Source organism: Electrophorus electricus, chromosome 1 (assembly GCF_013358815.1).
Source record: "Electrophorus electricus isolate fEleEle1 chromosome 1, fEleEle1.pri, whole genome shotgun sequence".
Taxonomy (NCBI): Eukaryota; Metazoa; Chordata; class Actinopteri; order Gymnotiformes; family Gymnotidae; genus Electrophorus; species Electrophorus electricus.
The window spans coordinates 19,271,534-19,285,252 of record NC_049535.1 but is presented as its reverse complement, the minus strand read 5'-3'; the positions used below and the strand labels follow the sequence as shown (position 1 = coordinate 19,285,252).

General features: G+C 40.2%; 2 protein-coding genes across 2 annotated transcripts; one reads left to right on the top strand and one right to left on the bottom strand.

Annotated features, from left to right (window-relative positions):
- Positions 1 to 1,104: 1,104 nt before the first annotated feature.
- Positions 1,105 to 11,015, top strand: LOC113575319 (dexamethasone-induced Ras-related protein 1-like). Its single transcript, XM_027006765.2, is given in 5 exon segments — positions 1,105 to 1,234; positions 1,559 to 1,643; positions 9,636 to 9,663; positions 9,665 to 9,917; positions 10,045 to 11,015. Coding segments are annotated over 5 exon segments (1,020 nt in total). The 3' UTR covers positions 10,569 to 11,015.
- A 100-nt stretch (positions 11,016 to 11,115) lies between these two features.
- On the bottom strand, positions 11,116 to 12,376 carry LOC113575320 (mediator of RNA polymerase II transcription subunit 9-like). The gene is given in 4 exon segments (XM_027006766.2): positions 11,116 to 11,522; positions 11,524 to 11,695; positions 12,052 to 12,091; positions 12,361 to 12,376. Coding segments are annotated over 4 exon segments (276 nt in total). The 3' UTR covers positions 11,116 to 11,474.
- Positions 12,377 to 13,719: the final 1,343 nt, after the last annotated feature.

The following is a 13,719-nucleotide window of genomic DNA, read 5'->3' as shown; positions in this document are numbered from 1 at the left end:
GACAAATTTTGTGCTTTTTAGTTTCCACTGCAAAACAAAAGAAACACATAAATTAGGCTTACAATAATAATTAAATTATTTGGATTATATAACAGTGTAAAGTCTTAACCATCACTTTTTCAATAGTGTAATGACAGAACGACTGGATATTAAAACAGTGCCCATTCAAATAATATATAAATAAAATATGCAGCACATTTGAGTGAAATATGTGCACTTTCCACAGATTCATATTACAATAAGAACATATTCTAAAACTTTAGATTAGTTCATAAATTGGGCCTATCATGCTGTGGCCCCACCCCCTCCTCAAACGTTTTGGTGTGTGTGTGTGTGTGTGTGTGCGTCTGTATTGCCATGCCCTCTTGTGCCTTCCATCTGTTCCGTGTTATGTATAATCATCTTGGGTGTATATATGTCTCGTGTGTCGTAGTACGTGTGTTGGTGTTTGAGATATGCATAGCGTTTGAGCTTTGTTGTATGTTTTGCATGTTTGCAAAAATAAAAGTGTGCCTCATCGTGCCTTGTTCCCACATCCTGCTTATCCTCACAGCGTCACAGAAACACCAACCGCAGAAGGATACCTGGGAAGGGAAAGATGAAAGGGAAGAAGGGAAGCAAACACCCTTCCATAGCTTGTGCAAGGAAGCCCCCCGTGTTCTTGGGTACCCTCTGGACTCCTGCAATAGGGGAGCAGGGCCCAGGTGAGTGTGGTTCAGGTGCGGAAGCAGGGGAGTCACGCGAAATTACGTCGGACTCCCAGGACTGCTATAATGATTGCCAGTCCTTGGAGTCAGACGACGCGGACTTCTATAATACCAAGGAGAGACCATCACTCATCCTGGCCTCGCTCCATGGTTCTACAGCGGGGGAGGAACCTGCTGGACGGTTTTGGGAGGGCCCTGGGCAGGGTCCAGGGTCAGACTCTGCTGGGTCCTACGGAGACCAGCCTGATCATGATGGCCAATATTCAGAGGCGGAATCCGCTGGGTCCTATATGGATCTTGCAGAGGGCTACACAGAGTATGGAGAGAAAAGGGGTGCAGTGATGTCACTTTGGAGTTGGACAGCGGGTCCGATCGCAAGGGGAACCCGTTGATAGAGATGGAGGAGGTATCTAAGGGGGAACCTCCCCCTCCAAACGACGTCACGAGCTCCAAGAAAGACGAGCCACCAGCACCCAAGGCTCTGATGAGGGCAAGGCGCTCTGAAGCAAGCAAGCAAGCAGCCCCAGGTGACTGCCAGAGCGCAATCACTGACGCCTAAGCCTACGGGAGGAAAAAAGCAGTGGCACCAGGGACTGCCCCACAAATAGGGCAACACAGCCGGGACGCACACCTAGGCGCATGCACCAGGGTCAGTACAGCCGCCGCTAAACGAGCCGGCGATGAACACTCCCCCCCAGGCTGGTTGGCATCCAACCCAGCCAACAGCTGGGGTTCCCCCACTCTTCCCAGGAACTATTTAATATGTGTGCTGTAGTGCCTGTCCCCATCACTGTGCCTGTACCCATTACCTTTAATATGCCAATTACTTTGTTCCCTTATGTGTCTCTCAGTCCCCGTTAGTGTGTACGTTCCTATATCTGTCGTCGTCCTAATCCCGGTATTTCCCCCCCATGCTCCTGCTCGCACTGGCCCACGGTATACTTCCCTATGCTCTGGCCTCACCGTTTGGCATTGGTCTCGGGTCCACAGCCTGTTTAGGCTGGTGCGCTGGGAGTTGCGCCCTTGAGTGAGGGCTCTGTCACGTTTGTTGGACAGTTGCGCCCCCCTCCTCAAACGTCTTGGTGTGTGTGTGTACGTCTGTGTTGCCACGCCCTCTCATGTCTTCCACCTGTTCCATGTTATGTGTAATCGTCTTTGGGTGTATATATGTCCCTGGGTGTATATTTGCATGTTTGCAAAAATAAAAGTGTTTCATCGTGCCTCATCCCCACATCCTGCTTATCCTCGCATTGTCACTATTTAGTGTTAATTAGTGTCACTAATTGGTCCAAATCCACTGTCACCTGCAAATTCCTTGTGCTACTGCCCTAGTCGCTATGGCAATTAAGTCACCGTCACTGGCAATTGTCATTCATCATTGCTAAGCATAGGCAAGTTTTGTGTCACCTTCCTTTAGCTTCTCCCTACTATTACCTTACCTCTTTAAAATCTTCTACACTTCTAAGGTTCCTAAGTTCTCCTAAACTCCTAATTTTCAAAAACCTTTCATGTTTCAGGTAAATCTGTTCCTCTATACTTTAAAAGCAAATTACACAGGGGGCAGATCGTAAATAGCTAGATATTGGTTGTCCAAAGCACATAAACTTATATGGGCTGATATTACCCAAGAGGCCAGTGGGTTGTCATGGTAACAAAGTCACTCCAAAATGTGCTAGATTTCCAGGTGATACCCATACATTTATAGTCTCTCTATAATGTGCACTGTAAAACAAATGTCCCTGTGGTTTGTGTATGTCTAGTTGCCATAGAAATGTTACATTTGACAGGCAATCATTAAGCCAGAAACTAGTATAAAATGTGTCTGGAACAAATAGTTCCTTTTGTCACAATGATTAATCTAAAAGCTATATGATGGTGTAATGCTAGCCATTAGACAGCAAATGTTCATTTTTTGATAAGTGGATGTCATGACTGATGCCACCCATTAAGACAGATGGTGGAACCCAGGGAGCTGTCATGTGATCTTTGTTCTAGATTGAAGAATTGTACCTATTAAACAGGGATGTTCTCTTTGTTGTGGCTATACAAGCAATATAGTTACATGTCATGGACACAAGGAGAGAGAAGTACTTCAGCATAGACTAAGCAGACCAGAGACAGAGAGATTGAGAAAGTCTGGATAGTCAGCTTTTTCCACTTCCTTTAAAAAACTTTGAAATTCTGCCTGGAACATTAGGAAAAATGGCAAAGTTGGTGATGACTTGCTAAGAATGACTGCCATCCTTTCTAATGCTCTACCTAATGGCTAAGAACCCAGGACATTGGTTTTACAGCCACTTTAATTAACCTAATAACCAGCTCATTATTGACCTAATCATTCATACCGGCATTGTCATGCCCTGCCTTTACTTCTGGTGTCTTGCCCATTTTAAGAACTCTGTCTAAAGGTCGCCTGTCCACACAAGACATGATTACTGCTGGGTTGCAAACAATGGCTCAAATTCCACTGTGCTTCTGTTGAACCTGGTCCTCCTGCACCACATGATGTTTACAAACGTTTGTCAAAAAGCTACACAAGCTTTGCGGTGGAGTGGATGCATGGGCCAGAGAGAAAGAGATAGAGAGATAGCACTGCCTTCAGAACAGGGACAGTCAAAGCAAGGAAGAGTGGAGGTGTACAAAAACATTACTGCTGTCAGTACTTCATGTGACTATGAGTGCTAGAAAATACAAGTCATGTGTAGGAATGTTCTTATGTGAAATGCATCTGGCCAGAAATGTCCTAAATTTAAATAAAATAAATAAATAATAAAAATTCTATTTCAAATTGAAATGGCATTGAAGTAACCAAAGTTACTTTACACTGATAGTATTGAAAACATAGCTGGCCTGAGTGCGACAGGGTGCGGGGCAGGACACACAGACTTCCTTGATGGTGCATGACGTTTATTAACATTAAACATACGACACAGGTGGCCCTCACACATAATACTTACAGTAAACATGACTCTACACTTAACATTAAACAAAGAACACATACAATTTGACACATGACTACACAAACTAATATTATGGATACAGAGCTCGGAATTACCACACACATAGCAACAATGACCAACAACGGTGCACACACTGATAGAAGTTTAAATAGACAGACACACATTCAACATTAAACCCTGTGCAGGTGTGTGCAATCCCAGGGGGTGTGGTTATAAACAGTACAAATGTGAATCCACTGCATGCGGTGGGTCGTTTCACGTAACTCGTGGGGGGGTGGAGCATTCCGTGACAATCAGAGAGAAAACGTTAAGCATTAAAGGTTCTACGATTGAATCATATTAAGTAATACGACTTAATATATTACTACACATTACAAGATATCAAGTAAAATAAGTATAAACTAAGCTAGCCAAGCTAACCAATAAACTAACCAATAAACTAAGCATAAACTGTGCTGTGAGTGAACACTTTGTCTAAAATGGGTTTAGATGTAATATTAACAAATACCTAATATTAATATTCATATTAATATTGATACTAATAGATACTAATATTAATATTAATATTATTGTATAATAATCATTTTTAATATTATTAATGTTCTGAGAAAAAATGTCTTGACTGGCCTGACCTCTGCAATTTGCAACTATAACTTTCAACACAATCTGTACAAGTAACCACAAGCAGGTGATCTCCTGATTGGTTACTGCCTGAGGGGGCTTTAGAAAAAGGTTTGGATGGAGAAAATGGGATAAGAAGGTGGGGACAAACATCTTTAGTGGATAATCTGGCAGAAGATACAAAAAACAGAAACATTGATTACTGCAGCTTTAATTTGGATCTAAAACCAAAGGTAACATTTTACCGAGGGTTATAGTTTATAAGGCTAGAAGACACCTACATAGACCCTTCATGACAACTAACTTAAACATTTATAAATGCTTATTTCAACAAGTCATAAAATCTGTTTTGTTAACTTTGATTTTGACCAAACAACTATGTTAAGTGACACATATTTATGGTGACACTGGGATGCGTCAGGACATTTTGTATGGTGAAATGACAACACGTAATATCTGACTGCAGCTCAGCATTTTTTGGTGTGTCAGGGTGTGCACTTCTAAAAGAGGTTGGCTAGCTAGTTGGTAGGATTACCTAGCTGGCTAGATTATTTTTAGCATCATGGATGGTTAGCACACCAAGAGTGAAAAATCAAACCAAGTCAAGGTTCCTTGATTGTAGCTTATAGTTGCATGAAGCTATCTACATCTAGAATAAAAATGGCTCTATTTATTTTATGCAGACTTATTGCCCAGCATCAATACTTCTGTTGTACCATGATAAAATGATTTGCCTTGATTCAGTTTTACCATGATTTCTGGTCATTGTATGTTTTTAACATAGACTTTCCATTTGTTTAACTGCTGGTGAATCTGGCTAAACTTACAAGTAGGGCTGTATCATTAGGGTAAAAGTGAAGAGTCAACATTATGTATGAGATAAGGGGCCTCATTGAAACTTGAAAAATGTACCATCTACCTTTGACACTGGTCAGTCAAGTCAGTGTTTTTAAGCCTGAACACACACACACACACACACACACATATATATATATATATATATATATATATATATATATATATATATATATATATATATATGTTATGATGTCTAAAGCTACACTCAAGTCCAATAATAACAAAATAAAAACATATCAGAGAAAAGCCATATGTCAATAATCACTTTGGCCAGTGCTAATTCTGTGACATAATTCTTCCAAAGCAAACTGAAATATTTGATTTCTGTTTGACAACAACGTTCTCTAAAATCATTCGCAGGAGTTCCATTCTGTATATTTCACTCAAGCATCCTGGTGCTTTAAATCTGGTCACATAGCAGTTAATCCTCTGACACAGCATGTCCTTCTGCCTCCGAACCACCTGTAACAGAAACAGTTGCCTTTAGGGGCTTTTGTTAACTTTGCTCCAGTTTGGCCTGTTCCAGAAGGCAGTGCACAGGCAGCAGCAGTAGCCACAAACAGTTCTGTAAATACAGGTCAGCAGATCCATGTCAGTACGTCACTGTTGATAAAATCCCATCACACTCTGTCTCACTCACATAGCCATTACATTAACCTACTTTCTCTCATAGGCTGTCTGAATAACTGAGTTGGTTTTTAGAGATTGTGCTACATTCTATTATGTCTTGCTTTATGTCCCTATGTGTCATTACTGTCTACTCATGGATCTGTTCTGGTAGTATTTCAGCATGGAGGCTACACTAGACAATCTAAAGAAGCAAAACATCCACAATAGCCTGCACTACCAAGCTGTTACTAGATTAGAATGTAATTACATACAATTAAGTCCAATTCAGTTTCCTGAAGGGGAAAACTGCCATGCAAATCGGCTCAGTACTCTTTTATCTTTATTTGTCATAAATGTAATTTTTGTATGCAGTGGTGTTCTGTTTGATATTGTGTTTTTCTCATGAAAAAAAAATCTCTTTTTTTTCTGTGGACATAGCTATACGCACAGTGTCTAGTAAATTTTATAGAGAGCCACAGAACATTTTGTAAAACAAAAAACTGAGGCATACTTCTTTTCAAATTAGAGGGCAAAAAGTGCATGGAGGCATATGTTTGCATGCAGTGGAAGCTTTAGAATTTAAGGATGCATGTATGAGATTAGCGCACCATGCAATCACATGCAATCAACTTTGTGGCAGACATTTTGTTTTTGACATCTCATTCAGTAAATGATGTGCACAACATGCAAAGCTTTCAGTACCACATGTTCACAAGGTAAGGCAAGAGTCCATCTGAGCCCTTAGCAGCAAAGCGTGTTCCTTGAATGCAGGCAAGAAAGCATTTTCATCACCTCTCTTAATCTCCCTTCTCTTTATATCCCAGTGACCACATATTATGGCATTGAAATATGACACCACACATGTCCTCTATACATATACAGTGCAGTTTGTAAGTATTTGGTCAGCGACACAATTTTGTAACTAACAGTAGCTATGTTTGTATGCATGTCACATGATCCCTTTTGGTGGCAAGATAAAGGGGATGCACACCTTGGTACAAGACAAGACGGACAAGACTAGGACCTCTAGATAGTTGGACTAGACATTAAGTGCTTTTTTTCTGTTAAAATTGTTATTATTGTGGTGACCATTGTTGGCCAGAGGATGATAGACCCCCTTTTTGATGTCTCAGCAGCGGTGACTAAACAGATGCCATCAAGGCTATGATTGAACAGGTGGTGGAGAGAAGCGAAGTGGACGCAACGTAAGTTGCCGTCTACAATAAAATCTCTAGAAAAATAAACAATTCCTTGCCAACTCGTGTTGGCCTGTCAACATACACATTTATAGCCACAGAGATAGCAACATTGCAAGCACAGAGAGGGAACAATCATAGTGTTTAGTGTCAAATTGCAAACACAGATAGAGTGACCGGAATTATATGTGCACTATTCTCAAACCAAGCAAAATGAGCATATGGTTTAAGGAATAACAAGAATGATTACATATCTTATGTGTTTTTAGGCCGCCAAGCAGTACGGGTGGACATTCTGGATGGTTCCAAAAGAACAAAAATAATGAAACAGCTTACCTCCCTATCATATAGCCTTCATAACAAACACTACAAAGTGGCAGATGCCTCTGACCTACTACATCTATACGATCGAATCACCTGTAAACCCTTTACCTTAATTGTCTTTACCACAGACAGATAGGGGAGACATCACAACAAGCCAAGTAGCCAAACAGAGATAAGTCTAAAATCCATACCTCAGAATACATAGAGACAATTAACGTTTTAGGCTTATAACTATCACACATAACAGCAACCGCATATCAATAAGCATAACAGCAATAGTGGTCTAATATAGTCTCGATCTGTCTTAAGTGGGTAAATATTCAGTATTCAGTTCAGGTGACTCAACTGGGCAATGATGAACATTCCATATTTTACCCCTGAATAACTCATTGCTAATTGCTTTAGTAACATGTTTTATAACCTTGTTCATTTGTGAAAAGATGGTTGGGTCTGAGCACCTACAATGCTTCTGTACACATTAGTATTCAATCTACTGCTGCTGTCAGTTTTAACATTAGTAGTAACATCAATAAACAATCACTAATTCAGCCAGTTGCACTGGAAGCCATATATGTCCATACCATAGTGTTTCATAGATGACGTGGATAGCTTCAGCTCATGATTACTAATGTTCTGCACACTCCCATTTCCATCTCTCTTCACCTAATTTATATGGAAGACTTCAACTCTGCTGTGTTTTGATTGTCTGTGTGTTGCTTTTTGTATTCTACTTTTATAACAATGTGTAGCAAGGCATACACATGGCTTTCATTTTGTGGTAAACCTTCTCATGCTACGTGTTTCATACATTGACCATTAAATGGAAGACTAGACAGTCATTCGGAGTCATGTGGTAGAAGTTACTGATATGGCATTCAATATGACTGATATGACATTCAATTCAAAGACATTACATTTAAAGCATTTAGCTGACACTATTATCCAAAGCAACTTACAATTATGTCTGAGTACAACTTGAACAATTAAGGGTTATGGGCCTTGCTCAGGGTCCCAACAGTGACAACCCAGCAGTGGTGGAGCTTAAACTGGCAACCTTCTGATTACTAGTCAAGTACCTTAACCACTGAGCTATTATTATTGTCCGTTAATTTATTTGTTCTTCAACAGGACTTTAATTCACTTTTAAAGTTAATTCGTTTTGATTAGTTCGTGACGATGCACGTTAAGTTTTGGATCCTAACTAACAGCTGTCAAAGAAATATGTGAAAAGGTTTTCTTAATTTACAATTATACTGTACTCTCCCACTGATATTAATATTAAAATTATGATTTGATATTGAAATACTTAAATGACCTAGATTTCGAGCGTACGACAATACAACATGTAATCAAATAAACGATATTGCATTCAAAGACGTAGGCCTTCAGGTCTGATGAGGTCATTCTTGACTTTCGCAACCCCTTGTGGCTTCAACTTTTTCTACACGGATATTTCCTTGTTTTTAAGGAGTGTAGCTTACACGTGAGGAATTAAAATGTTTTATTATAAAATTGCGATTTGTACAGTGGCTAACATGAGCGTCGGCGAACTAAGTCTCCAGACCTCATCGGAGTACATTTGCGCAATTGTCTTCAAATGTTTCAACGTCTCAGCAGGTTAATGCCAAAAAGGTGGGTGCGCACTCTAGTGGCTATAAATGTCTGAGAAGACGTGGATACTTTCCCGCGTAGAGAGCATAAAATACGGTGCTGCATTTCTGAGCCAGGCCATTTAATTGGCATTACTTAAAGCATAAAATGAGCGAAGATTATCTGCAGGGGTTTTGGTCAAAACTGGAAAAGAAAGGGCATATATGTTGTAGAAGTGCCAACTTCAACTAACATTTTTGTATATGCTTCTTAGACTTGAGTAGCCTAGAGAACTGAGCGTCATGTTGCATAGGTGTTGTCAAAGCCTCTTTAATAATTTTGTATGACAATGAAGTTTATGCACCTCAGTTTAGACCGTTATGTGGTGTTAGAAAACAAAATAATAATAATTAATAATAATAAAGCACAGCACACGTAAACTGCATTGATGCATCAATAAGGTACCACCCAATAACACGTAACTGATGTTGACCAAAGACACTTTTAGCTGTCAGACCTGCGCGCACACCAGTACCATGGAGCGGGTGACGCACCACACCCAAACCTTGTAATAATGGTCAGATCTCTGGAACGCTGCGTAATGGATGACGCGCCGTGGAGGAGGGGTTTTGACTTCAGTATAAATTCTTCCTCAGTTGCAGTTCTGATGAAAAAGCAGTTGCAGTTTTGTCATAGACAGACAGGCTACTCCGAACTACCTGTGGATTTACCCTGTGCACGTGTCTGTCCTGAGAGACCTGAGTGTGCAGAATCTCAGCCATGATTAAGAAGAAATGTCTCATCCGAAAACGAATTTGACATCCGGGCAAAACATTGCCATAGAATGGTCATCCTGGGTTCCACTAAAGTGGGCAAAACGGCGATCATCTCTCGATTCCTGAATGAACGGTTTGATGACCAGTACACACCGACTATTGAGGACTTTCACAGGAAATTTTACAGCATTCGTGGGGAGGTTTATCAGCTGGACATTCTGGACACCTCCGGAAACCATCCATTTCCAGCAATGAGGAGGCTCTCTATACTGACCGGTGAGTACTTAATATTATGAAATCAAAACGGCTTTTCAGGCACAAGATTAATATAAACATAACATGCAGCTAGCGCAAAAATAACTTCATATGCATGACATTAAATTACTCTTTCCCCCACTTTCAGGTGATGTCTTTATTCTGGTGTTCAGTTTGGAGAACAAAGATTCGTTCCAAGAGGTACAGCGACTGAAGAGGCAGATCTTTGAAACTAAGTCCTGTCTGAAAAACAAGACCAAAGAGAACATCGACGTGCCATTAGTAATCTGTGGGAACAAGTCTGACCGTGAATTTTATCGTGAGGTCAAGGAGGAGGAGATAGATCAGCTTGTCTCAGGGGACGAACCTTGCGCCTACTTTGAGATCTCCGCCAAGCGCAACATAAACGTGGACTTAATGTTTCAAACACTCTTCACAATAGCCAAACTACCAAACGAAATGAGTCCAGACCGTCACCGCAAAGTGTCGTTGCAGTATTGCGACGTCCTTCACAGAAAATCTTTCCGAAACAAGAAATTCAAAGACGGTGACGCTTACGGTATCGTGGCACCTTTTGCTAGGAGGCCAAGTGTGCATAGTGACTTGATGTACATAAGGGAAAAAGCTATTGGTGGCAGTCAGGGCAACAAAGACCGGTGCGTAATTTGCTAAGCGCTTCTAGCGCTGCGAGTGGAGCACTGCAGAACGGCTGGGTGAACCGGCTATTTTGCTGTCTGGATCCGTAGGAAAAAGCCCTCAGATGTAGCCGATGAGTGGCGTCTTTCGTTGTCCCAACTGGTCTGGATGACATGGGCATGATCTTTAAGACACATTTACACTGATGTTAGGGGCGCTAACTTGTCATGTCGAAACATGACAAATGCAGCAACTTGGTGTAAAATTATTATATAGCCTACCGAGGAGACTGTCCAAAACGACGGACTGAATGTGAAACTTGACCACTTGTTTACATTTTGTTATATTTTATAAAGGAGGAAGGAACATGAGAACTTGAATGTCAGTGGCATTGTGAACAAATGAAATGAATGTATATTTATTCTTCTATGTCGAAGTTTACTTTTATTACAAAAAAGTGGAAAATAAAATTTGGAAAACGTATCTACATGTTTTTAATTAATTAACTCTGAACGTCCTATCTATAGGACACTCTACTGTGAGGATATAAAACTGACCTGAAGATTTAAGAATCCACATTCCACTTAGAGGCTACTGCTCTCAGACATTGAGACACTGGGTTAAAATGAACTTAATTAAAAAAACAACAACAAAACAAAAAAACACATCATCCCATCTCCTATCATAACAATTACACAAGTTAAATCGAAACGCAAAACATTACTAAGAAACTAAGATCAAGCTAGTGGAATCACTGACTGAATGAGCAGTGAGTTTTAGGGCATAGGTTACCTGATTCAAAAGATTCCCTAAGTAGCCTGGTCTTTTTGCATGATCCAAAAACACATTGAAAGTGAATTGTTCCGAATAAGTTGCATTGCCTCATGCGTTGTTCTGTTCGACAGTTCTTGATACTGCATTAACACTGAGGGTTAAAGTACCTCATGAGGCTTTTGGAACATCAAACATACATAGACTCTTGTACTTTTTTCAGGAGCTGGTTCTTAGTCCGCACTTGCTCTCTCAGCGTCGAAAGCTGCTGCTGTTGCGCTGCTGGGCTCGTGTCAATACCGGGCATGGTACTGATGTGATCTCGCGCTTCTTGAATTTTCGTCTTAAGTTTCGTCAGCTCTTGGTGTACATCGGCGCTATCTTTGTCCATGCTGCAAACATTTAAAAGACGTTCATGTAGCTGTTTGCAGACGTAAATTTGCAAGGTTTTCCACAGAACTTTGATATCTGCATAACATTAGCTAGTCAGCCAGCTAACTGCAGCAGTGTATAACAACTGAATTGCAATTGTTTTCATACTCAAAAGCGTACACGTATATCAGATAGCTAGCTAGTTAGCCTTAGCTGGTTAACATTAGGGATTTATTTGAGAATGTAATCTCGTAATAGTACGCATTTGAAAGAGCTAGCCAACTAACAGTACATCAGATTGACTAGAGTAGGTATAGTTTTCATGACAACCACTTATCCAAAACTTTACATATCCGTTGTCAAAGATTAAACATACCGCTTAATGATGTTGTGAACCAGCGTCAATAGTGAATAATCTTCAAGTCATGCTTTGTTTGAATCGCCGCCATCATTGCTTCAACGTCGCTTCAGCTTAAACGTCATTAGTAGGCGGAGAACTGTTTAGTAAACAGAGAAAACGATGCTGAGTGTCGAGACACAAGGCGAGCCAAATGCTGCGGTCTACCGTAATCTATAACACATAATTCTTAGGTTTACCGTTATCTATAACACAGTTCTCAGCGCCAAATAGTGATCCATTGCTACACAATGTCCAAGGGGGCTTTGTCTAAATTTATCGATTCACCTGGTCCCCGTTTCATCTTAAATGAGATTAGTGGTCAGTGCTATACTTGCGCTACCTTTTAACAATTATCTTTATTTCACCGTGCTTTTGAATTGTATTGAAATACACAAGGTTTCCACCGAAACAGTAGGTTTTGGACAAAGGTCATTCATAACAGCTGAAACATCCTGTTGCTGAAGTAACGATTTCATTAGGCTACAATTTTGAATATCTACGTATTTTACATATATTACACAACTTTCATTCATAAGTAGTAGTGTAGAACATGTGCCGTTTGGCTGTATGTGTTTTGCTTAAAGGTAATTCAAATCCTATGACAAAGGTAACACAAGAAGAAGCAACGTTTACGCGTAAAAACACTAAATGTTTGGTTTTCTGCTCTGCTGTTGTGTCATGTGAATATAGTGTAAACAGCCCTCGAGCACACTACAGGTGGCTCAGGACAAATAAAACTGAGATGGCCATTGGAGGATTGAACCTAGACAAGGTCCGCTCAGTTTTCAAAGGAAGAAGTGACGCAGAGCTGGAAGGTATGTTCAGCGGAGCTCTTCTGTTCAGACAATGGAAACTGATTGGGGATCGAGTCCAGATGAATGAACGCTGATTGTCATTTCGTGCGACTGTCTATCAAGGTTAACTCCACAGCGTGTAGTTTTCCTTTAATGCAAATCAAGGTTTGCTCACAATGCACACTATTTCTATTTGTTGGGATACAGTGTATAAGAATATTACACAGCCTCGTCATTGTAGCTGACAATGCTGAATGATCTCGACATTTGACACTGCATTTCTTGTACTCTCCAGGACAGAGCTGCTGACAGAGTTGTGTAATGTGTATATGCAGAGCTGGTGCTGGTTAATAGAGCATAAACAGTTAATAGTTATATATTAAAAGGTTTGGGTGTAGTGTTATATTATGTGTCTTTGCAAAGATACAGGCCACTATGATATTTTTTAAGAAACAAAAGCAGTTTGGAAGTCAAGCCAGACACAAGATGATTCAGGTTTTTCCCTCAAGGTGCTAAAACACTACTTCACTTGCTTTTTGTTGTTTTTACTTTTCTGCCATTATGTATTTGATAGGTAACTCTTTTTATAAAAAGCTAAGAGAAATAAAACATTTTCAGAGATTGATGTCCCCCAAAAAGATTTTCACATTTATTTTATTGTAATTCCTTTACAATAGTACAGAAATTCACATATCAATTGTTCTACCATGTCAGAGCATATTCAAAAGAAAACAGAGCAGTGAGATTGGACTCTAAGTAGAAAGTTAAACAGTTAAACAGTTAAGTTAAACAGTTTTCATAAGAGCTAGAAAAGTGGGGCAGGGTTACGATTTTAGCCATCAGGAGAGGG